The sequence below is a fragment of the Furipterus horrens genome, unplaced genomic scaffold, assembly GCF_987537825.1.
Source record: "Furipterus horrens unplaced genomic scaffold, mFurHor1.1.pri manual_scaffold_5, whole genome shotgun sequence".
Lineage (NCBI taxonomy): Eukaryota > Metazoa > Chordata > Mammalia > Chiroptera > Furipteridae > Furipterus > Furipterus horrens.
In genome coordinates, this window is record NW_028327175.1 from 86,721,630 (window position 1) to 86,748,429 (window position 26,800).

The window sequence follows — 26,800 nt, forward strand, 5'->3', positions numbered from 1 at the left end:
CAACCAAATAAGTGTTTTCCCAATAGAATAGCAAAGAAGATCATCACAGTGAATTTTACTTGTTCATAGCTCCTACTCTGTACGTCACTTCACTCACCAGAAGCTACATTCAGGATAAGGTCTCTTCAGGGTCTTCTTGACCTGTTCCCTTCACCTTCTCCCTACCCTTTAATCCATAGCTGACTTTCATCTTCACTTTTTTCATTATGCCTCCTGAAACCCCAATGCCCATGAAAAAATGTTCTTAGATCATAAATTTTCTCCCAGAAAGTTCCTTTGGCCTCCTTGCCTTGAGTAATATGCCACTTTTCACCAAAAATATAGCTCATACTGGGTTCTAAATATCACTTTCATTGTGTCATTTTTTAATACCCTTGGGAAAAATGTCTCCTTCTTTGAGATACATGCCACCTGCTATCCATCCCTGTCATTGAAAACCACCTATTTCTGGTCACTCCTCCCTGTTGAGGGCCTCAAAATCCTCAGCCCCCTTGTCCCTCCACCAAGACTATCCTAAAAGTTTCTAACCTTGGGTCAATCTAACCATCCATCTCCTCTTCTACACCTCAATGCTAGCCTAGTGGAGAAAATCACACAAATGTTGAGATTATTGTCACCAGAAACATATGGTTTCCACTTCATTTAGCCTTCCAGAACTGTCTGCCAGTTCCTCATATGTCCCTGGTGAATATTCTCTCCAAATCTTCACAAGATCTACTGAAAATACTCTTCAATTTCCTCATGCCACCTGTGATGATACTTCTTAGGCATAAGACATGGGCTCTTGGTAAACAGGTCTGGTTTTAGTAAGCCAGGGACTGCCTAACCCCCAGTAGATCTGCTGTCCCTGCAGTAGCTGCTGGGTCTAGTGACTGCCTGTGTCATTCAAAGGTGTTCTTATCTGCAGACAGGAATTTAGCAACTTCTCTGTTTTCAGAATCAATTCCTGCTCCCTGATTGGAGCCACCTGCAGGGAGCCTCTCCAACCCCCTGCCCTAATCAACTCCCAGCTTCCCTTTAAAAACCCTTGCCTTACTTTTGTTTGCAGAAGACATCTTAGGGTTTCAGCCCACCTGTAGCCACAGGCCAAATAAATCCTTTAAACTCATGGCCTGTTCTCCTGTCAGTTCTCCTCTCACTCTGCTGGATCTAACAATACTGACCTCTTTTTTTCTCAAATATTCATTTTTCTTACCCCATAGAATAAAAATATATTGCTCTTATGGGTGGAATCTTTCTACTTCCTGCCCATATTTACAAAGAAGTCTATAAATGCATCCAAACTTTGGTAAACTGATTGCATTAATGGCCAAAATCAACGGCCTCCCTTTTCTATACTCCTTGCCCTGTAATTTTGTAGTACCTTCCCATTCTAACTTTGGGTTCTGCTATGAAACTTTCTTTTGTAAAGTCTTGAAAAAGCACTTGTGTGTCTCCACCTTCCTTTTTTGAACCCTGTTATAGCCTTGAAAAGAAGCCCAGTCTAGGAGGATGAAGGCACATGAAACAGAGCTGAATTGTGTTAGCCAGATCAGCCTTGTCCAGCCAGCCCCCAGTCAATCCCCAGCTGACCACAGATAAATGAACAAGACAAGATTTGCCAAATCTGGCCCAGTAGAACTGCCTTGCTGACCTAAAGACTCATGAGAAATAATAAATAATTGTTGTTTTCAACAACGAAGTTTTTGGGTGGTTTGTTATAAAAAATAGCTTAAAAAGACTCTGATCTCCCTCTCTATTTTCAGAGGAAGTATACCTTCTGTTTTTAAAGGCACATTTTCCTCTTGCTCTTTATTCCTACTGGTTTGTTTTCAGATCTCATCCCTTATGATTATATCTCTCTATATTGTACTTTCAACCTCTTACTCTCTTTTCACCTCTTGCCCTAAATATATAAACACGTTTAAATCTTTCTAATTAAAATAAAACAAACATAGACACACAAAAATAAACCTGTCTCTTCAGGAAAGAACTGACCTATTCTAGAGGATGTGTGTGTGTGTACGTATGTATCAACAAGGTATATGTATATGTGTGTACACACACATACATAATCTGACTGGAAAAAGTCCAGCTACTGTTAATATAATAAGAACGGTTTGCGTGATATCGATGTAACCTGGCAGCTGAGGAGAGTGAACTGGTATCACACATGTGTGAACAATGATGACTTCACTGTACTAGTCAGTGGGGGCAGTAGACACCATTGACTGAACATGTGCACTGTGTGGCCATTGCATTCAAAATGACTGAGCGAGTAGAGCAACGAATCTGCCTCAAATTTTGTGTTAAGCTTGAAGATTCTTCCACGGAAACTATTCTGATGATTCAAAAGGCCACAATCATGAACAACTGGTGATTGGCAGCTTCCTCACGACAATATGCTTGCTCATGCATCATATCTCATGCAGAGTTCTTTGGCAAAACATCAAATCACCCAGGTGACTCAGCCCATCTAAAGCCCAGATTTGGTGCCCTGTGACTTCTGGCTTTTCCCAAAACTAAAATCACCTTTGAAAGGGAAGAGATTTTGGACTGTCAGTGAGATTCAGAAAAATATGACAGGGCAGCAATGGTGACTGGGAGAACTGTGTGAGATCCCAAGGTGCCTACTTTGAAGGGGACTGAGACATCATTGTCCTATGTACAATGTTTCTTGTATCTTATATATTCCTCAATAAATGTCTCTATTTTTCATTTTACATGCCTGAATATCATCTGGACAAACCTCAAAAAAAAAAAAATATATATATATACACACACACACATATATATACATATATATTATCTATATACATAAAATGAGTGTATATATAGAGAGAGAGGCAGAGAGAGATAGACAAGGGTGGGGAGAGAGAGTGAGGTATTTATTATAAGGAATTGGACTATACAATTGTGGAGACATGGTGAATCCAAAATCTGATGGGATAGAGCCAGCAGGCTGGAGACTCAGGTAAAAGTTATAGTTCAAGTCCTAAGGAAGTCTGCTTGCAGAATTACTTCTTGCTCAGTGGAGATCAGTCTTGGTTCTATTAAGACCTTCAGCTTATTGGATGAGGCCTGCCCACATTATGGTGAGTAATCTGCTTTATTAAAAGTCCACTATTTAAGTGTTAATCTGATCCCAAAGACACCTTCATGGAAACATCCAGAATAATGTTTGACAAAATATTTTAGCACCAGTGTCCAGCTAAGTAGACCCACAAAATTAACCATCACAAGATGCTGTATACTTTTTTGGTACTCATTAATTAGTCATCCTCTTCAGTTATCATCCTATTAACATAACCAAGGTACTGATACTGTCAAACAGTCTCTTCTTTGTCCTTTTACTTCATGTATAGCCTTTTGTTTTTCTGGATTGCTTCCTATCTCTCTTACTGCTGCTTTTCAGTTTTCTCTATCGCACTGCTCCCTTTGCCTGCTTCTTAAATGACCCTTAGGGTTGTGCTTCCCAGAATTCCTGGGTCCTCACATGTACTAGAGCAGTGGTTCTCAACCTGTGGGTCGCGACCCCTTTGGGGGTCGAATGACCCTTTCACAGGGATCGCCTAAGACCGTCGAAAAACACATACATAATTACATATTGTTTTTGTGATTAATCACTAAGCTTTAGTTATGTTCAATTTGTAACAATGAAAATACATCCTGCATATCAGATATTTACATTACGATTCATAACAGTAGCAAAATTACAGTTATGAAGTAGCAACAAAAATAATTTTATGGTTGGGGGTCACCACAACATGAGGAACTGTATTAAAGGGTCACGGCATTAGGAAGGTTGAGAACCTCTGTACTAGAGGCTTTGGCTACCAAATCTATATCTTCCACTTAGCCCTCTATTCTGAGTGACATACATTCGTTCATTTATTAACTTAAGGCACTAATAAGATATCTATTTTACGGAGTATTAAACACCATGAAGGTTTGTGGTAAGCTCTAAAATGGCCCCCAAGACTCCTCCCTCCTGTTATTCACACCATTCCCTCCCCTTGAGTGTGAATTTCTAATGAACAGAGTACAGCAAAAGTAATGAGATGCCATTTCTGAAATTAGGTTACACAAACTCTCTGGCTTTTGCCATGCTCACCATCTGTTGTCCTTTCTTGGCACTGTCTAATTCCCTCTTTCTTAGAGTCTCCACTGTGAGGGAAGCAAGCTGCCATGTTATGTGAACAGCCCAATGGAGAGGCTCACGGGATAAGGAACTCGCGTCTCTATTCAGCAGTCAGCAAAGACCTGAGGCTTGCCATCAGTCACAGGAATGAGTATGGACGCAGATCTTCTTCAAGTTGAGTCTTGAATTGACTGGAGTTCTGATAGATACCTTTACTGCAGCCTTGTAAAGACCCTGAGTCAGAGGCATTCAGTTAAGTTGTACCTGAATTTCTAACCCACAGAAATCATGAGAAAATAGGTAGTTGTGTTTCTAAGCTGATGAATTTGGGATAATTTGTTTTACAGGAATAGATAACTAATACAGGGTTACTCAGGATCCAAAGCCAAATAAGAAATACCTCCTGAACTCATCAATCCTCTAGACTATTAGGGGTAATAGGAAAGTAGACAAGATTACAGTACAATATGATAGGTGTTATAAAAACTTACACAGCAAGTGATAGAAGCACAGAGAGAAGAGAATTTCAATCATACTTGAAGGCGGAAGGATTCACTCAGTAGATTTTATTTTGTTATTGAAAATGAGAAGAAAAGATGGTGGAATACTTGAGGAGAAAATGAATTTTTAGAACCTCTACTGGAAAAAGTAGTTGCAGGATCCATAAAAGAAAGAAATAATGATATCTAGGCAGTGCAGACTTGGGTTTGGAGATAATGGACTTAAAGGATCTTCAGTTAAAGTTGGGTTTTATTTTTCAAATGCTCTTTGCAATATGAATAGAGAAGTTAATGGTTGAATTTCTGACTCAGAGAAGATAAAGCAGAAGAGCAAAGGACCAAAGAAGAAAAGAACTGAGAAAAAATACCAAGACAATTCTTACAATTATGGTTCTGGAATTCGGGTTAAATAGGAAGATAAAGACAAAGTTGCTGCAAGTTTGGGGAAAATACAGCCAGTTCTGAACTCCCACCAGTCACTAAGGCTGAGTCTGTGCTATGTTTGGCTTAGCTTAAGTCATACATTCCATTCCTGAGTTGGAGGAGACTTCACATCAAAGGTGATACAGTAATGGTCACTCAGAAGGAAATCCAGATATGCCTCCGTGATGAGAATGAATGTTTTAAAACGGAGACTGCTAATTCCCTACAATAGTCTCATGTCTTCCAGAGAAAGGAACCCTTAATCTTTAGGGGGTGGAATAACAACTGCATTTCCTAGTCTACCATAGCTAGGGATGGCCTTGTAACTAATAAACTGGTCAAAGGGATGTGGACAGAAATGGTGTGTGCAACTTCTGGACTGTGTGCCCTTCAAGGGAATGAGATACATTTCCACTTCTGTTTTACTCCCTTTCTGCCAGCTAGAATGTAGTTGTGGTTGTGAGCCAGCTTGGACCACGAGGTAGAGAGTACATCCTAGGTATGGCAGAACAACAGAAGGAATCTGTCGGCAGCCGTCCGTCTGGAGAGACGATGGTGTAGCTTCTTAAGAGTCTACCTGCACCGCCGAGAATGGCTGTGCAGTCCGACTCGGGAGTGACACGGTATCTGTCTCCTCCCGTGTTGAATCGACATCTTGCGATGACGCTGGAGTGTCCTCTCCAGTGAAGCTGAAGCTACAGAGCCTGGGCAGGGTGATATGGAGGGTCTGCTGTTGCCCATGCAGCAGACCCCCCCTCTCTTCGCAGCTGAAGGGTCCAAGGGAAAGACGGAGTCAATACAGCTTGGCTTCAGGTGCGCCGCAGGAGTTGCCGGTGTTGACTACAACGTCGAACCGCCTTAGGGACTCCGGCCCCGGATTTTCTGTCGGGGTTTACTCCCTTAGCCTTTCCCCTGAAGAGGTATGCCGCAAGGCAGCGGAGGTTTTTTGGAGTCAGAGTTTTCCTTCTCTGATGTGCCCTGACTGGAAGATCGAACCAGCGACACTTAGCTCGCAGGCCGACGCTCAATCCACTGAGCCAAACCAGCCAGGGTATCTGTAATCCCTAGATTATCTCACAGAGCCTTTATGGTTTTACATAAGGGTACTACATAATATGTCCCTGGCTGGTTTGGCTCAGTGGATTGAGCGTCGGCCTGCGAGCTAAGTGTCGCTGGTTCGATCTTCCAGTCAGGGCACATCAGAGAAGGAAAACTCTGACTCCAAAAAACCTCCGCTGCCTTGCGGCATACCTCTTCAGGGGAAAGGCTAAGGGAGTAAACCCCGACAGAAAATCCGGGGCCGGAGTCCCTAAGGCGGTTCGACGTTGTAGTCAACACCGGCAACTCCTGCGGCGCACCTGAAGCCAAGCTGTATTGACTCCGTCTTTCCCTTGGACCCTTCAGCTGCGAAGAGAGGGGGGGTCTGCTGCATGGGCAACAGCAGACCCTCCATATCACCCTGCCCAGGCTCTGTAGCTTCAGCTTCACTGGAGAGGACACTCCAGCGTCATCGCAAGATGTCGATTCAACACGGGAGGAGACAGATACCGTGTCACTCCCGAGTCGGACTGCACAGCCATTCTCGGCGGTGCAGGTAGACTCTTAAGAAGCTACGCCATCGTCTCTCGAGGCTCTGTAGCTTCAGCTTCACTGGAGAGGACACTCCAGCGTCATCGCAAGATGTCGATTCAACACGGGAGGAGACAGATACAGTGTCACTCCCGAGTCGGACTGCACAACCATTCTCGGCGGTGCAGATAGACTCTTAAGAAGCTACACCATCGTCTCTCGAGACGGACGGCTGCCGACGACTACATAATATAAAGTATATTTTTAAAGCTGCTTTTAATTTAGTTCTCTGTTTTAAGCAGCTGGACCTATATTTCAACTAATTCAAATGTCTAGTAAAGAGATAAATGAAGAATATAAATGACCATAGCATAAGATAGAAAAGTAGTAACCAATAAACATAGTCATGAAAGAAAAAACAAACAAACAAACAAAAAAACCAAAGGCATGGGTAAAAATTAAGGATATAGAGAAGAATCACCTCAAGTTAGGCTATGAGGTTTCAGCAGAGGTTCAAGTCTCTGCTTAGTAATAGGCTACAGACCATCCATTGGCGGTGGATGCAGGTCAGGGAATGTGCCTCCACCACTCATTCTTCCAGCAGTGGCTCTGGAAAGGAATGGTGATGGTGGCATGGCAGTGACAATTGGCCCATGCATAAAACATACCCAAGGATCATTGGGACCTTGGTATGCTTTCTTAAATTAGTTGTGGTTTGGGTTGATGCTTCTTGAAAATAATCATAGAAATTTTAAAATTTAGGAGTAGAAGAAATCTTAGTCACTAGAAAAACCTTCTGCTCCAACACACTTAAAAAACAAATAATTCCAGAGATGCTTAGTTTTGCACATAGCCAACGGAAACTAGGGCTCTCAGCCCAGAAGGGTTGAGGGTTTGTACTTTATTTATAAAGAATCCCTGCGAAGCTTTTCTTTCTCCAGCAAAATTATAACATCAAGTTGCTATTTGCAATGTTCTCTTTTATTTTTCCACAAACATATCTTGCATTGGCACAGCACTAGCTTTCAGAATATTTTCACTCATTTTCTCATTTGATCCTGACATTAATCTTGTGCAATGTGGTGAGTGGAGTATTAAGTAACATTCACATTTTACTGATAAAGAAATTGAAGTCTTTAAGTGTCTTTCCCACGAGCTAGTAATTGGCAGGGGGAATTGCAGATGATGCTCTTACCAATCTCCCACTTATTTTCCTAATTGTCATTTTTCCAGCCTTTCTGATTCTTTATTGAAGAAAATTACAGGGTTGACAAAAGTAGTGAGTTGTGAGTTCGTAAAACACAGACTTCATTCTTGTATTATTAATTATTGTGTTATTTTACAAACAGAAACTGTAAACATACTTTTGCCAACCCGTGATGTGTGGCTCATGATGAAATAGTACACTTCAGATAATAAATTATTCAGGGTCTTTTTGTTATCTACAGCTGCATTACCCAGTAGGTAGCCTCTAACCACCTGTGGCTATTTAGATTTAAACTAATTAAAATTAAATAAAAGTAAACGCTCAGTCCTGCAATCACACTAGTCATATTTCAAGTGGTCAGTGGTCACACATGACCTGTGGCTGTTCTATTGGAGGGCGCTGATATAGAAATTTCCATCACATCAGAAAGTTCTGTTGGACACCCTAGAGAGATTTGTGAAATGTCTCTCTTCCATCAATCCTCAATCTTGTCCTCAAGCTGGGTGTAATCATGAGGTTCCCAAGCTCATCCACTTCCTAAAGGAGATTTTAAAACCAGTAGCGCCAACGGATAGCGTATGGCCTACTCCTGCTTAAAAGGTGATGTGGTAATGGCAGTCCCGGTTTCTTCCACATAAGTCGGTACAGCCAGTGGGCGGAGATAAAGCAGCCCCTACCCAGTCGCGGAGGTGGGAATAGGCAAACCCCCGGGTCCGAGCTCCAGGAGCTCCACGCGGATGCCATCACGAGGCCGGGGGCGGGGCCGTGCGCGGCGGGGCGTGGCCACGAGAGGCGTGCCTGGGAGGCGGGGGAGCCAGGAGGCCAGTGCGCCCGCCAGCCTCCAGCCCTGAGTGCTCACGTGACAAGTCCGCGAGGCCTCGCTCGCGCAGTCGTCTGAGCGAGGGAAGATGGCGGCGGAGAGGGAACCTCCTCCGCTGGGGGACGGGAAGCCCAGCGACTTTGAAGAGCAGGAGGATGGAGAAGACCTTTTCACCAGCACTGTCTCCACCCTAGAGGTGAGACCGCGTCATCGTGGGCGCGGCGTTACGCCGCGCGTCTCACCTTTTAGGTGCCTTTTCCCTGCCCTGGTTTGTCCCTCCCCACCCCCCTGCATTTGCAAGAACCTGGTCGGGACGACACCTGTGACGCGGACCCCACCTCGGGCACCTGTCAGTGGACTGGAGTTGGCCTGGATGGCGAGGCCTCTTCAGACCAGCCGGCGGCCCCGGGGTCTGACCATATCCCCAGGGGTGCAGGGACCCGACGGAGCGTCGCAGCGTCCTTTTCTATTCAGCTAGCCTCCCTAGGTGTCACTTGCCCCTCTCCTTCCAGACCAGAGAAGGTCTTGCCCTGGGTCCGAGTAAACCTCGCCTCTCACCCCCGCGCAGCCCCTTTCGGAAAGAGGCTTGCCTTTCCCTTCCCGAGGGACGGTGTGCCCCCGAAAGGGGAGAGCACTGAAGCGAGCGCCGAGTGTCCCAGCGTCTGCAGGCAGCCTGTGGATGCACTTTCCCCAGCCTCGGCCGTCCACGCACGGCCAGTTCCCCTTAGAGGTGATGCTTCTTTTTCGAATTAAGTAGGTAAATGCATTTGACCGGTTTTGTTGTCTTCTCTAGTCCTAGATTTTTATTTTTAAGGATCATAACATTTGTCAAGTATAAAGTTGAAGGGAGGGAGTAGTCCAGGAAACTTTTTTTTTTTTAAGTTACCAGGGGAGAAGCAAAAACAGTCCTCACTCTCTTTTCCTCTTTTCTCGCATGGTCAGCGATCTCTGAAAGTGAGTGTTCCTGTTTTTGTCAAAGGAAACACCCTCTATGAACTTAACTGTATTGGGTCTCCTACATCCAGTTCATGTTTAATTGCTTTGTATTTGAAGAGAACACACGCACCTCATAGCCCAATTCTAAGTGTGGGTATGTGTATTAAAATGTAGGCATATTTTCCAGAGGGTTGTTTACCTCATGCTTTTACTTCCTTATAATCTGTGTTTTAGTAAGCTTTCTTGGTTTGTTCAGCTCCGCACCAAATCAGTTGGAAATTGCTGTAACATATCTGTTATCTGAAGTTCGGTTACCTGGGAAACGTTTTCAGCACTGACCACGTTCTGCTAATTGTATTTGCAGATGCTGGCCAACTCCCCCCCCCCCCCCCCCCAGATTGTATGCTTCTGAAGGCTAAGGGTAACGCCTTGATCATCTTTGTGTTCCTTGCAAAATCTTGAGCATTTGCATTTAGTAAATGTTTGCTGGATTGTCAAAACCAGCATCTCCTAAGAATTAGTAAAAATGATCTTACAAAGCAAATTACCTTTGAGGGTTAGTATCGGTTTAGCCTTTTATAGGTACTATTCAGCTATCTTAACATGTATTGAAAATTAATGTCTCTGTGGGATCCTAAGACCTGTGTTGTCTTTGAGGACATTAAGGTTTTCCACTGGCAAGGACCAGGAGGAAGTTCACTGACCTAGTGTAAACTAGAATACTATGAACTAATCATTCTGTTTAATTGACATCTTTTAGTGTTGAATAAAAGGAATTATAATCTGTGTTTCCAGTTGAATGGAACTTTTTAATAAGATATTTGATTTTTTTCCAGTAAACGTCTACAGAAGTTTGAGTATGGATAAATTTATCTTTGTTAGTGCACTGAAAGCTATAAATAAAGTTGGTTTTGATTGTTCATCTAAACCTCTTATTTCATAGACTGTTTCAGGTTATTTTAAGGAAATTTAACTATGAGGTTTTAAATTCAGATTTTTTTTTTTTTGCATTCTTATATAGCAGTATTTCTTAGTATACCAGAGTATCCCTATGTTCTTTCAGTATTCCATTTTTCTTTAAACAGTGCAGGAGAAACCATAGGATACTTGTTTAAAATGGAATCTGCATGTTTAATAAGTGCTCTATGCCGGTACTTTTCTAACTTTATACACAAGTTACCTAGAGATCTTATTAAAGTGTGAATTCTGATTCTGCAGGGCTGGAATAAGCCCAGTCTTCCACATTTTAACCAACTGTCCTCAGTGACATTGCTTCTGGTTTATAGGCAACAATGAGTTAGTGGCAAAACTCCTGGTGATTGGGATACAGATAATCTGCTTTGAGTAGTTATTACCTAAGAAAATAGTTATTACCTAGCTGTAAATTGAAAGTAAAACAAACTAATGACTCAGTTTTTTAAAAGTAAGTTAGGGTTTTTTAAAGTATATTGTTCATGTAGGAACTTTTCTTTAAAGGTATTTGAAGTTAATTGAAATCCATATAAGTAAAAATAAAATTATAGACTTTTATGTCATAATTGTTAAGCTTGCAATGACTATACAATTTAGTGTACGTGAACCCTATCAGTATATTTTTAACCAAATATTAAGCTCCTTTCCTTTCAAAATTAAGAACAGTCACATAAAGCTATATTCAGTAAGTAAGTCATAATTAAAGCCCCTAGTGCATTTTTCTGGTGTGATTATTGAACAGAGTAATGGGAGGCCAACATAGGGGGCAGGAAAGGGAATGCAAAGGGAAAAAAAATGACAAAAGCCTTCTTCTTTTTTGATACCTGAGAAGCAAGGGTTTACATTGTTTAGAAGTATTGCCTTTTTCTTAAATGATACAACCCTCAGCTTAAAAGATGCTTGCCCTAAAGCAGAATGGAGTGGTAATATAGCACCTTAAAAATAATAAACTCAGAAAATTTATGTGATATGCCTGTTTTTTTTTTCTTTTTTAAAAAATGGCTTTGTTGGTAACCCTGACCAGAGTGGTTCAGTTGGTTGGGCATTGTTCCACAAAGGAAAAGGTCGCTGGTTCAATTCTGGTTAGGGTACATGCCTGGGTTGTGAGTTCATTCCCTGGCCAGGGCATGTATGAGAGGCAACTGATCAATGTTTCTCTCTCACGTTGATGTTTCTTTCCCTCTCTTTCTCTCTCCCTTCCCATCTCTCTAAATAATAAATAAATATCTTTAAAAACAGCTTTTAGAGGTATAATTCACATACCATACAATTCACCCATTTAATATGTGTAATTTCATGGATTTTGGTATATTCACAGATATGTGCCACCATAACCATAGTCAGTTCTAGAACATTTTCATCACCTAAAAAAACAACAAAAAACCCGATACCCTAAACTTTTACCCCCTCTTCCCATTCCTCAAACCCACCTGTTACCAACCTTAAGGCTACCTCTAATTTACTTTCTGTCTTTATAGTCTTCCCTATTGTGGACTTTGTATGAATGAAATTATATATGTGGTCTTCGGTGACTTTTTTCACTGAGCTCCTCAAACCCACCTGTTACCAACCTTAAGGCTACCTCTAATTTACTTTCTGTCTTTATAGTCTTCCCTATTGTGGACTTTGTATGAATGAAATTATATATGTGGTCTTCGGTGACTTTTTTCACTGAGCATAGTGTTCTTAAAGACTACTTCATTCCTTTTTATGCCTAAATAATATTTCATTATGTGGCTCTGCCACATTTTGTTTATCCATTTGTCAGTTGATAAACATTTGGATTGTTTCCACATTTTGGGTATTACAAATAATGCTGCAATAAACATTCGTGTACAAGTAGAATTCCTGGGTCATAAGGTAACTCTACATTTAATCATTTGAAGAATTGCCAGAGTGGTTTGTCAAAATGCCACGTCATTTTACATTCCTACCTGGTGGTGTGAGGGTACCAGTTTCTCCACATCCTCACCAGACTTGTTCTTAACTGATTTTTTGATTCTAGCCATTGTAATAAGTGTGAAGTAGTTTCTTAGTATGGTTTTGATTACATTTTCCTAATGACTAATGATGTCATACATCTTTTCATGTGCTTTTTGACCCTTTGTATATCTTCTTTGGAGAAATTGCTGTTCAAATCCTGTGGTAATTTTTAACTGGGTTGTTTAATTATTGAGATGTAAGAATTCTTTATTCTAGATACATTTTTTAAATCAGGTAACATGATTTGCAAACATTTTCTCCTGTTCTGTGGTTGTCTTTTCATTTATTTATGGTGTCTTTTGAAGAACAGACTTTTAAAAAAAACTTTGACCAAGTCCAATTTTTAATTTTGTTGTTCATGCTTTCATTGTCCTATATAAGAATCCCCTGCCAAATCCAAGGTCATGAAGATATATACCTATGTTTTCTCCTAAGAATTTAGTAGTTTTGGCTCTTACATTTAGGTCTTTAATCTGGTTTGAGTTAATTTTTGCATATGGTATGAGGTAAGGATCCAACCTCATTCTTAAGCATGTGGCAATCCAGTTGTCCCAGTACCCTTTGTTGAAAAGACTATTCTTTCCCCATTGAATGGCCTTGGCACCTTTGTTCAAAAGCAGTTGACTATAGATGTTTACACCTGGTTCTTATACTAACCTCAAATCTAAGGTCACCTGAAGTTAAGATTAGGACCGCAGCTTCCTGTCACATGATAGTTTATAGAACATTTCAAGTGAAATTTCCAGTTTGAAGGCTCACAGGTCTTAGAATTCCTTTCTCATCATGTAATCCCATGCTGTAAGTACTTAGAATATACCATGCTTGGTTGACTTCAATAAATACTTGAGTATTTACTTTCTACTACTGTTTGGGTGATAATTGGGGTGCAGATATCAGCAAGATACTGCCAAGTTTTTGAGGACGAAAAATCTCCAGTGGAGAAGTAGGAGGCGTACAGAAGACTGATATAGAGCGACTGTGATTATATGATCTGGAAACACACCAGTTTTTACTGAAAGTACCAGTGAAATGGGGAGATTCTAATTCTTATCATTATTGTTGCCACAGAGCAGGTGAACAGTAAATGTTTTTGTTGACTGGGAAACACTCAGTGAGGATGTAATAATATTTAAGAGAGAGCTTGAAGGGTAGAATGAAATTTCGAAGTGAGAGAATGGGAAGAGTCACTTAAGGTTTAGTCCATATTCTAGGAAACCATAAATAATTTTGAGTTGCTGACGATAGGCTGTTACAGGCTTTCTATGTGACAAGATTGTAAAGGGGGTTTGAAATCTGTTGTGTAGGAAGGTGAAAGCTGTTTAAGGTTTGCATGACAGGAACACAATCACCTAGGAATATTAATAATGCTAGCAGTCTGAGGGATAAATTTGAGTGGAAGTTATTGTTAGGTTGATTACATGGAAGGTATTTTAATCTGAGGTTAAGACCTCAAGAAAAGTGAAAATAAAAAAGGAGAGTGGAAATTGATGCAATAGCAGATTAAAAGAATGATATTTTAGGATTTATGATCCTTCAGGTGATTTTTAGGAGGAGAAATTATGAGTTTATTTCATTTGGGATTACAATACACCAATGAAGATAATATTAGATAGCTAGAAATGCTGGATGAGATAGAGAAGTAGATTTGGGAGTCTGCCATAAATTTATTGAATGATAAGAGTAAACCATACTCAGTGTGGAAATATACCCCTGCCCCCAGGGAATGTATGAACCAGTAGAAGTTGATGTAGTATACATAGTTGTGTGACCAAAAACCTGTAGTACCAGGGGATACATGTGTAAATGAAACATGTATATAGTACAGAAATACTAGAGAAGACTAGAGTGACTTAATTGCATAGAGATGGTCTTTGGAACCCTGAAAGTGGGTAACATTAAAAGTAAGTAGAGATTCTAGCTCGATAAAGAGGAACTAAAGTTTAGTATCTGTTGTTCCAGTGCAAAAGGGTGGTAACTGTGTAATTTGTTTTCTTAATTGTGTTTTCTACTCTTAGCAAGGTCTTCAACTTTTCTCTTTTAATTTCAATGTGAATTATGTGTGTTTTGGAGAAAAAACATTTTGTGTCCAGGTATTTAAAGGCACCAGCATGGAGATTTATTTATTTATTTATTTATTTATTTTTTATTTATTTTTGGGAACCTAAAGCATTTTTTTATTTTTATTTTTTAAGTATAGTTTATCGATTAGGCTGTCACAGTTGTCCCAATTTATTTTTTCCCTTCGCTCCCCTCCATCCAGTAACCCCCTTTCCTCCAACAGTCCCACCCTCCTTAGTTCATGTCCATGGGTCATGCATATAAGTTCTTTGGCTTCACCCTTTCCTATATTATTCTTAACTTCCCCCTGTCTATTCTGTACCTACCAATTATGTTTTTTTTTTTTCTTTCTTTTTTCCCACTTTTTCTCCCATTGCTCCCTCCCCACCCTGCTCACTCCTTCTCCCACATTCAGTCCCCATCCTGTTGTCCCATGTCCATGGGTCATTAATACTAGTTCCTTGACCAATTACCCAGGGGAACAATTTTTAACGTAATTCCCGTTGAATTTGATTTTTCAGCCCTTTTAGACTTAAATAGGCATGCTAATTTCAAAACTGCAGTTAGTTTTGTTCTATCATGTCAAGTTTTTTCTGAACCGCTTATTTTAATGCAACCACTCTAGGCTGAATCGAGGCTGGATCGAGGCTGGATCGAGGCTGGATCGAGCCTGGATCGAGGGAAGCACTAGTGCTCTCCTATTGGCTGAGAGCAAACTTCCCTCTCGTGGGGAGGGGTGGGGGATGACCTTGGAAACCAGCAACAGGTTCATACTTGTCTAAGCTATTCAGTTACACATGAGACAGTGTGGTGAGAGGTTGTGTGCCACTCTATATAGTAAATCGTATACCAAAGTGTGGTCCAGGTTCTTATCTGTATACAAGGAGTTAACAGAATTTATTTTTTTATTTACATATGCACTTATTTCCTTTCCTTCAGAACATGTCTGCCTCTGCTATTTCTCGTTGTAAGTGCCTAAACAACCCTGATTCGTTTTGTTATATCTGTGGCAGTTTTCACCATTCCCAGTCAAAGAACAAACATTAGTGCATTTGTCAAGCAAGCCTATTTTGCATATTTTAAAGTAAAACTTGGTGATCAGGGTAAGTCTTGGACCCCTCACAAGGTGTGCAAGCAGTGTGTTGGGAGTTTATGGGTGTGGACAAAGGGAACACGGGATCAGTTGCCATTTGCTGTACCTATGGTTTGTCGAGAACCCAGAGATCATTCAAGTGACTATTACTTTTGTGTAGTGAAAACGTCAGGATATAACAAGAAAAATAAATCTAAAATAGAGTATCCTAGTCTGCCATCAGCTATATGCCCAGTGCCTCAGTCAGCTGAAATCCCAGTGCCAGTTTTCTCTTTCAAAATACAGGAGTACAGTGAAGAAGTAAGTGACAGCAACGATGAAGATTTGAACTTGAAGATGACTCAGTTTGTAAGGGATTTGATCAGCATGAGTTGAATGATTTGGCATGAAATTTGGGACTATCCAAAAAGGCTTCAGAACTCCTAGCATCAAGACTGCATGAGAAAAACTTGCTTGAAAAAGGAGTGAAGGTATCTTTCTTTCAATCAAGAGAAAGTGCATTTCTGCAGTATTTTTGAAGTGACAGTGGCTTTGTGTGTTGCCATAGCATACATGGTTTAATGGAGGAATTGGGAATTCCAATCTATAATGCAACTGTATGGTGACTGTTCATTGATAGCTCAAAGTGGAGCTTGAAGTGTGTCTTCCTCCACAATGGCAATTTATAAGTTGATGCAAAAATAATGTCCGATTTCGAGGTCTATTTTAAAAATGAAAAAGCCCACGATTATGAAAATATTTATTCATTAACATATCTAGAACATCATTCCATCTGTCAACTAGCTTATAAATGCCATACTTGTAAAATTCTTTGGGTTCTGAAGCAAAATACGAATCCAGCTCATTTTCAATCTCTTCTCTTGATGTCAACCTAAGACCATCAAAATGGTTCTGTAGTCCCCGAAACAAGTGACAATCAGAAGCATCAAGGTCAGAAGAATATGGAGGATGAAGCAATATTTCCCAACCAAGCTCTTTCAAGAAATTTTTGGTGAGTCAAGCTGTGTTAGGATGAGCAGTATCCTGATGGAAGATGACACCTTTTCTGTTGACTAAGGAGGGTTGCTTTTGGTTCAAAGCTGCTTTTAAGCGAAGTTGTTTACGGTAAAGATTAGCAGTAATTGTTTAATTGTTGTCTAACAGTTCCTAAGGGACAATTCTTTCCATATCCCACTGTTCACTCAACATGATCTTCTTAGGGTGAAGTCCTCCTTTTGGTTGTTGAACTCTTCTTCTTCCTGGACTGATCTATGATTCGTGGCGTGTAATGTTACGGGAAAGGATCTACTTCTCAGCACCTGTAACAAGCCTACCTAAAGATGGTGCCTGAAGGTGTTACGAAAGCAATGATTCACAACAAGCAACACACTGTTGCAGATTCTCTGGAGACAGTTCATGTGCGACCCATTTTCCAACTACTGAAACCTTTCCGATCCTTTTCAGTTGGCGTAACACAGTTGTATGGGCTACGTTAAATTTTTCTGTAAGTTCCCTAAAGGTAACAGTAAGGTTTTCTGTGACAACAGCTTCCAACACTTTGGAATCAAGTTTTTTTGGATGACCCTCTTTTGGCTCATTTTCAAACTGAAATCCCCACTTCGGAAATGGGAAAACCACCTCCTGCAACTTCTTTCAGTCACTGCATTGTTCCCATAAGCACTCCGAATAGATTTTGTTTTACTTGCATTGGCACCTTTATGAAACTCATAGAGTAAAACATTTCTAATGTGGTTTTTAGATGGGATGAACATGGTGCAAATATTGCAGATGATTATGAACAATACTTCGATAATCTGAAAAAATAAGGTATAAATTTGTCACTGTGATATCAAAAAATTATGAGTCACAAATTTAATAAATAACTATCTAAAACTTACTTTTAAAAAAGTTGAACATTACAGTAGTCCCTCTCTATATTGCAGTTCTCTTATCGTGGCCTCACTGTATCATGCGACTTTTTAAAATATTATATTTAATTATTATCGTGGATTTTTTGCTATATTGTGGGATGATGCGGTACTGTATACATATGTTGTTAAAGTTACATAGGTTTAAGAGTAGAATATGTTTAAGAACATAAGTAGTGTTTATAAAAGCATGGAAAAGGTTAATAAGGGAGTGGGAAAGGTTAATAAGGGACTGGGAACAGTTTATAAGTGTGTGGGAAGGGTTTATAAAGCCTTAAAAAATATATATGTACTAAAATAAATGTAAGGTTCCTACTTCGCAGATTTTCACCTATCGCAGTGGGGGGTGTAGGATGTAATACCCGCCATAAGTGAGGGAATACTATACTTTTGCACCAGCCTGATATTTGGTGCAGTCCCAATTGGCCATTCAGTTTTTGTGAAGAATATAAAGACATAAAGAGAGTCATTGATCTGTTGCAATATCACAAGCACAATTGGATCATCTGTGTTGGCCTTAAAATGGTCTGCTTCCTTCTTGGTCAGCAGTGCGGATACACCAAGTATCCCGTTTTCTGTGTATGTGGGACAGCAGAGCTTGTGAGAAGCATTGGGTGGAGTCGAATTGGCCTCCAAGATCTGACCTCAAACCTGGTGATTCAAACATTCTACATGAGGCACTTGTTGACAGAACATAATATTCCCACCTCTGCACATAAAACTGGGTCTCCTGAAGCAATTTGTTAAAGCTTTGTCAACTGAAGGAGACTGTTTCAAGTATCTCATTTTGGCATTTCCTAGCCTGTCGTTTGAAAAGATAAAATACTTTCATGTGTATGTTTGGTAGCAGAACATTACTACTTGTACACAATTTGACTTAGAGTAACAGTATACAGTATTCCCTCACTTATCGCGGGTATTATGTTCTAGACCCCCCGCGATAGGTGAAAATCCACGAAGTAGGAACCTTACATTTATTTTAGTACTTATATATATTTTAAGGCTTTATAAACCCTTCCCACACACTTATAAACCGTTCCCAGTCCCTTGTTAACCTTTCCACTCCCTTATTAACCTTTTCCACGCTTTTATAAACACTACTTATGTTCTTAAACATATTCTATACTCTTAAACCTACGTAACTTTAACAACATACGTGTACAGTACCGCAAAATCCCGTGATATAAGAAAAATCCAGGATAAATAATTAAATAAAGTGTTTTTAAAAATCCTGTGATACAGTGAGATCATGATAAGTGAACCGCGCTCTAGAGAGGGAGTACTGTATAGCCTTTATATGAATAAAATAACTCTAAATAAACAGTATATTCAGGAAATTTTTTCTTTTCCTTTGTATGTACATTTTTTATGATTTTGGGGACAAAGGGAGGGTATCCTGTACCTTAAAAAGTTGTGTAGATGAAAACTGGGCTCATTTTTGGATTCAGATGCCAAAAGTCAGTCAAATACAAGTGTCAGATAAAACTCATCGAAAATTGTGTTCCCCAGTGTGATGCTTCTTAATCCCTTCACCATTTCCCCATTTCTCCCCCTTCCCCTTCCCCTTCCCAGCTGATAACCCTCCAAATGATCCCCATACCTATGATTCTGTATCTGTTCTGGTTGTTTGCTTAGTTGGTTTTTGTTTTTATTTTTTAGATTTCTGTTACTGATGGTTGTGAGGTTGTTGTCATTTTAATGTTCATAGTTTTGATCTTTTTCTCATATAAGTCTCTTTAACATTTCATATAATAATGGTTTTGTGAAGACGAATGCCCTTAACTTTACCCTGTCTGGGAAGCACTTTATCTGCCCTTCCATTCTGAATGATAGCTTTGCTGGATAGAGTAATCTTGGTTGTAGGTCCATGCTTTTCATCACTGAATACTTCTTGCCAGCCCCTTCTTGCCTGCAAAGTTTCTTTTGAGAAGTCAGCTTATAGTCTTATAGGCACCCCTTTGAAGGTAACTCTGCTTTTTTCTTGATGCTTTTAAGATTCTCTCTTTATCTTTCACCTTTGGCATTTTAATTATGATGTGTCTTGGTGTGGTCCTTTTTGGGTCTAGCTTGTTTGGGACTCTGTGCTTCCTGGATTTGTATGTCTATTTCCTTCACCAAATTTAGGGAGTTTTCCTTCATTATTTTCTCACATAACCTTTCAGTTTCTTGCTCTTCCTCTTCTCCTTCTGGCATCCCTATGGTTTGGATGTTGGCACGTTTAAAGTTGTCCCAGAGGTTCCTAGGCCTTTTCTCAGTTTTTTTCAATTCTTGTTTCCTCACTCTGTACTGGTTGACTGTTTTTTTCTTTCTTATGTTCAAAATCATTGATTTGAACCCTGGTTTCCTTCACTTTACCATTGGTTTTGTATGGGTTTTTTCCTTTGTTTCTTTTAGCATAACCTTCACGTCTTCCCTTCTGCATTTGCTGTACTCAAGCATATCTGTCAAGCCTGTGATCATCTTTATCACCAGTGTTTTGAATTCCGCATCTGTTAGGTTGGCTATCTCCTCATCACTTAGTTTTCCCACTGGAACCTTGATCCTTTCCCCCTTTTGGGCCATATTTCTCTGTGTCCTCATTTTGACAGGCTCCTGTGTTTGTTTGCCTCTTTGTCTTAGGTAGAGCTGTCACTCCTGTGACTTCGTAAGGGGCAGAGACTTAGGGATTTGTCAGTACAGGGTGACTTGTTTCACCAGGTTGCGGTGCTGTATATGCAGGAGGGATCTGAGGGAACAATGCCCTTTGCTCAGCACTCGTCCCTTTCCAGGCACTTCACCCACTTCTGTATGGGACTGGTGCCCCTCTAGCTGTTGCCCTGGCTGTCATTCCCAAAGTGAGTGGGTTTGCAGACGTTCTAGGACCGTGGGGGCCCTTTAAACAAGTGGACTCTGTTGAGAGATCAGCAGTTTCTTTCCCTTTCCCAACCCCCACTGGTTTGCACAGTCAGAAGCAATGAGGCTTTATTTTCCCCAGTGCTGACACCATGAGCTCTGTGGTCTGGTCTGGTGCTGTGAGCGCTTCCCAGGTGTCCCTCCTGACTTTTTAAAACGTGTGACTGCTCTTTCCACCGGCCTGGTGCTGCCGCCGCCACCACCACACTGCATTCTCTCTGCCCTGGCTCCGCCCCTCCTACCTGTCTGGATGAGTATTTTTTCTTTATATCTTTGTTTGTTGGACTTTTCATACAGCTTGATTTTCTGGAACTTCTGGTTATCTCTAGTTTTGAGGTAGCTGTATTCCTTCTTAGTTGTGGTGGGAGACACAATGTGCCTGTCTAGGTCTCCATCTTGGCTGGAAGTCCTCAACCTTTGGCATTTTAATTATTTTGTGTCTTGGAGTAGGCCTCTTTGCATCTCACAGATTTTGATATTTTTCTTTTCATTCAATTTAAACTATTTTCTAGTTTCCCTTGTGACATCCTGTGTGACGTGTAGTTTATTTTCAAGTGTATTAACTTCCAAATTTGGGAGTTTTCTCAGTCACTTTCTGTTACTGATTTTCAGTTTAATTTGATTATGGTCAATATTTTATTTCAGTTCTTTTAAATTTGTTAAGATTTGTTTCTGGCCCAGAATATGCTTTATTGTGGTGCATATTCTTTGTACACTTGAAAAGAACGTATATAGTCTGCTGTTATTGCTGGAGTGTTCTAGAACTGTTAAGTCAAGTTGGTTGATGGTATTTTCTGGGTCTTCTCTATCTTTTCTCATTACCTGTTCTGTCATTTACTAAGAGAAGAGTGTTAAAGTCTTCAAGTAAAATTGTAGATTTTAATATTTTACTTCTTCACTAAGTTCAGTTTTTCCTTCATGTATTTTGAAACACTGTTGTTTAGACACATAGACATTTAACATTGTTACAATTTTTCGGTAAAGTCATCCTTTTATTATATGATCCCTTGTTATTACTGATAATACTCCTTATCTTGAAGTTTACTTTTCCTGAAGTTAATATAGCAGTCCAGCTCTTATCTGTGTCTGTAAAGTATGTTATTTGTAGGCAGCATATTGTTGTGTATTGTTTTTTTTATATCCAGTCTGGCCACATATGTTTTCTAATTGATATGCTTAGACTATTTACATTTAATGTAGTTTTTGGTGTGGTTGGATTAGATCCACCACTTCATTTGTATACTGTTTTTCTACACTGTTGCCCTCTCCTCCTTTCTTTTGTATTACTTTAGTGTATATTAGTATCCCATTTTAATTTATCTACTAGATTTTTTACTTTATCTCCCTTTCCTCTTTATAAATATATATTGTAAAGTTATTATTCTAAGCGTTATAGTATATCTAACCATTTATAGTCCAATTAGAGTTAATATTGTATTTCCACAAATAAAATGCAGAGCCTCATAATGATATAGATCCATTTACCTCCCTTCTTTTAGTAATAGTTTGCAGCATTACTAATATAATAGCCAAGGTATGGAATCAACCTGTATGTCCATCAGTAGATGAATGTATAAAAAAGGTGTCATTCATTCTCTGTCTTCCCCCCACCCTCTCATATTATTCAGCAATAAAAAAGAATGAAATCTTCATTTGTGACATCATGGATGGACCTAAAGGATAATTATGCTAAGTGAAATAAGTCAGAGGAAGACAAATGCTGTATGATCTCACTTATATGTGGAATTAAAAAATAAATAAATGAATAAACAAAACAGAACAAGCAATGGTTGCTAAAGGGGAGGGAGTAGGGGTATGGAAATTATAAAAAATAACCCTCAGCTGAAATGTGACTGTGGTAACTGTAAATAGCTCCAGACAGTCCACAAATCCTGTATTTCCTGAAGTGAAGTCTTCTTAAATATCACAAATATATCTCAAAGTTACATGCCTGTCATGTATTACATTGAAAATAACATCATTGGGGAATAAAAATAAAATCCCAGGAGATCATCTACTATTCTGGCCAGCAAAACCAGTAAAAGAAAACCCAGTAGTCTAAAGAATAGGGAACAGAAATTATTTTTTTCTGCCTTCTATTACTGCTTTTCTGCAAGGGTGACCCAAGCTGAGCAAAAGTGTGTCACAGCGCAGGCAGCTAAAACTCTGAAAGAAGCCTGTGTTTCTGGGAAACAGCCTTAGGAGAAAGATAAGCGTCTCTTTCCAAGCAAAGACCAGGTTTGTTTACTGTCTCCTCTGGAGCAAAGAATATTCCCTGTTATAAATGATTTTGGTTCTCTAAGCTCCGGCTCCTCATCTCTGACACAGCCAACCAAAGCAGTGCAATATCAGCTTGGGTCCCTCTCTCTCGCCACCCTGGCAACTGAGGGCAAGGGAAATTGTCGCAAACATGACACTCATGATGCTTGCTGTACTTTGAGTAATTAAAACTCCTTCATCATGTCTTTCAGCAACCAAAAAGCAAGTGTTTTTTCAATTAACAAGAAGGGTGCAGTTTTAGGCCCTTTATAGTTCTTGAGATAAAGGTCAGTGAACTTGAAGATAAATCATTAGAAAATATCCATGTTGAATAACAAAGGAAGAAAAATTGAAGAAAGAGAAAATAACAATTTAGAGACTTGTGAAGCAATATAAAAAAGTTTTAACACTTATGTCATTGGCATCCTCGAAAGATAGGCAGTGCAGAAAAATATTTCAAGAAATGATGGCTAAAAACTTTCCAAATTTAGTGAAAGACATGAATTTTGATTCAGGAAGAAGCTAAATCTAAGCAGAACAAAAAACAGTCCCAACCACATCATTAAAAAAAGACTGAAAAATGAAGATGAAAAATTAAGAACCTTGAAGCAGGTAAAGAAAAAAATTACATTTACGGAAACAATTAAAAGGACTGTATATTTCTCACCAGAAATAAGAATTGGTGTTTTTGGTTTTTTTACATATTTTTTATTTTTAAGTATATTTTATTGATTATTCTGTTATAGTTGTCCCAGTTTTTCCCCATTTGCCCCCCTCTGCCTGGTACCCCCTTTCCCTCCCACAGTCCCCTTCCCCACCTTAGTTCCCATCCGTGGGTTGTGTGTGTAGTGTAAGTTCTTTGACTTCTCCCTTTCCTATATTATTCTTAACATCCCCCTATTTTGTTCCTACCAATTATTCTTCTTAATCCCTGCACCATTTCTCCCATTCTCCCTCTTCCTCCTCCCAGCTGATAACCCTCCATATGATCTCCATGCCTATGATTCTGTTCCTGTTCTGGTTGTTTGCTTAATTTGTTTCTGTTTTTATTTTTCAGATTCAGTTTTTGATAGTTGTGAGTTTGTTGCCCTTTTAATGTTCATAGTTTTGCTCTTCATTTTCTTAAATAAGTCCCTTTTAACATTTCATGTACTAATGGCTTGGTGGTGATGAACTCCTTTCGCTTTCCCTTGTCTGGGAAGGACTTTATCTGCCCTTCCATTCTAAATGATACCTTTGCTGGATAGAGTAATCTAGTTTGTAGGTCCTTCCTTTTCATCACTTTGAATACTTCTTACCAGTCCTTTCTTGCCTGCAAAGTTTCCTTGGAGAAATCAGCTATCTTATGGGAGCTCCTTTGTAGGTAACTCTCTTTTCTTGCTGTGTTTAAAATTCTCTCTTTATCTTGAACCTTTGGCATTTTAATTATGATGTGTCTTGGTGTGGTTCTTATTTGGGACTCTCTTTACATCCTGTACATGTATGTCAAATTCCCTTGCCAAATTGGGGACATTTTCTTTCATTATTTTTTCAAATAACTTTTCATTCTTGCTCTTTTCCTTCTGGATGTTGGCACATTTAAAGTTGTCCCAGAGGTTCCTAAGCCTCTCTTCATTTTTTTTTTCAGTTCTTGTTTCTTTTTTCTGTTCCAGGTGAATGTTTCTTTTTTCCTTTTCTTCTGAATCATTGATTTGAATCCCAGCTTCCTTCCGTTCACTGTTGATTTTTTGTGTATTTTTCTTTATTTCACTTTGTGCAAACTTCATTTCTTCCTTTATTTTTCAGTTGTACTTTGAGTTCTCTGAGCATCCTTATCACCCGTGTTTTGAACTCCACATCTGATAGGTTGGCTGTCTTTGTTTCACTTAATTCTTTTTGTAGGTTTTTTTTTCTGTTCTTTTATTTGGGCCATATTTCTTTGTCTCCTCAATTTGGCAGCCTCACTGTGTTTGTTTCTGTGTATTAGGTAGAACTCCTTTTACTCCCTGTGTTAGTAGCATTGCCTGTGTAGCAAAGGCACCTGTAAATTGTGTGGGGCAGGGCCTTAGGTAATTGTGAAGGCAGGACCATCTGCTTCACTGCTTTGTGGCTCTGTTTGTGGTGAGGGGCTCAAAGAGGGGACAGTGCCGCTGCCAGGCATCTCGTCCCTTTTCCAGTTACTTCACCTGCTTCCCATATCTGATTGGCACCCTTCCAGTTGCTGCCCTGGGTTTAGCATACATTCTAAGGCCATGCAGGCCCTTTAAGCGGGGAAAATCAGGCAGTTTCTTCTGCTGCCCCAACCCCCACTGGTTTTTACAGCTGGAGGTAACAGGGATTTACCTTCCCAGTGCTGGAACCCTGGGCTGTGGGGTCTGGCCTGTGGCTGGGACCGCTTGCTACCAAGGTATCCCTCCTGATTTTTATCCACCACATGTGAATGTGGGGCCCTCTGCCCTGCTGTCGCCACCACTTGTCTGAGCCACACGGCCTCTCTGCCCTGTCTCCATGACTCCACCCCTCCTGCCTGCCTGGATGAATGTGGCTTTTTTAAATCCTTGGTTGTCGGACTTCCACACAGCCCAGTTTTCTGATGGTTCTAGTTATTTGCTTTTGAGATCTGGTTGTAATTCTTTCTATGGTTGCGCAAGGAGGTGAAGGGTGTCTACCTACCCTTCCATCTTTACTGGAAGTCGGAAGTTGTAATAAGGTATTTACAGCATCATATACAACAAACTGAAATTATGCACTTTTTTGCTTGATCCCTCAATGCCCATACATTTAATAAAGGAGAAAACTGATATTCAAAGAGGCAAAGGGCCCAGCTCTTGAGAACATTTTAGCCAGCTCAGTTTGAGACTGCAAATTCACAAATTGCACTGCAAGGGATGGGCGGGGAACCCTCAGTGTTTTCATTTTCCTTGGATGAATACCCAGAAGTGAATTACTGGGTCATGTGGCAGATCTATGAGTACTTTTAATTTTTCGAGGACTCTTCATACTGTTGTCCATAGCTTCTCAAATTTACAATCCCATCAACAATTCACGAGGGTTCGTTCTCTTTTCTCCATGTCCTCACCAATACTTGTTATTGGTGATTTATTGATGATAGCCATTCTGACAGGTGTGAGTTTACATCATATTGTGGTTTTAATTTGTACTTCCCTGATTTGTGATGTTGAAAATCTTTTCATGTCTGTCAGTTATTTTTATGTCCTCTTGGGAGAAATGTCTATTTAGGTCCTCTGCCAATTTTTAATTGGATTTTTTGTTTGCTTGTTTTTTGGTGTTAAGTTGTATGAGTTCCTTATATAATTTAGATATTAATCCTTTGTTAGATGTATCATTTGTGAATATTTGCTTCCACTCAGTAGGTTGTCTTTTCGCTTCGTTGATGATTTCTTTCACTGTGCAAAACTTTAGTTTGATGTAGTTCCACTTGTTTATTTTTGATTCCTTTGCTCAAGGAGGTATATCCAAAAAGATATTGCTAAGAGCTGTGTCAAAGTTTACTGCCTATGTTTTCTGTTAGGAGAAAATCCATTTTGAGTTTATTTTTGTATATGGAATAAGAAAGTAGTCTAGTTTTTTTTTGTGTGTTTGTTTTTTTTGTATTGGGTTGGCGAGCAAGTCCATTTAGTTTTTTCCATAAAATAAAAGACACATTTTTCATTTTCACCACTAACTTTATTGATTTGAATATTCAAGTATGTCAGCTATCTCCTGCATGGTATAATGTTGGTTATTCTCAATCATGTGTATTTGATGACTATCAACTTCAACTGTGGACTACCCATGGAGCATCAAGGAGCCAGGAATCTCCAGCACAAAACTTCACAAACCACTTTGACACATTCAGTCAGTGACAGCACCTTGTCCATATACTGCACAAATCTTCTTTTGCAATGCAGTTGCGTTTTACCTTTCTTGAAATAATAAAGCAAAATAAGCCGAAAGTGTTGCTTATTTTCTTCCATCTTCAATATTAAAATGACTACACAAAAATTCACCAACTTTGATAACTTGTAAGTGCATGCTGATGTGACTGCTGTCACAATACAGCGTAACAAATTGTTTTGAAT

At 39.7% G+C, this 26,800-nt stretch overlaps 1 protein-coding gene across 1 annotated transcript in view; it reads left to right on the forward strand.

The window, feature by feature from the left end:
- The first annotated feature begins 8,654 nt into the window (after window positions 1-8,654).
- Window positions 8,655-26,800, forward strand: part of SNX2 (sorting nexin 2) — a 69,179-nt gene continuing 51,033 nt past the window's right edge. The window contains exon 1 of the mRNA XM_090276618.1: window positions 8,655-8,835. Within this exon, the coding sequence (XP_090132744.1) occupies window positions 8,728-8,835 (108 nt within the window). The 5' untranslated portion in view covers window positions 8,655-8,727. The remainder of the gene's footprint in view (window positions 8,836-26,800) is intronic.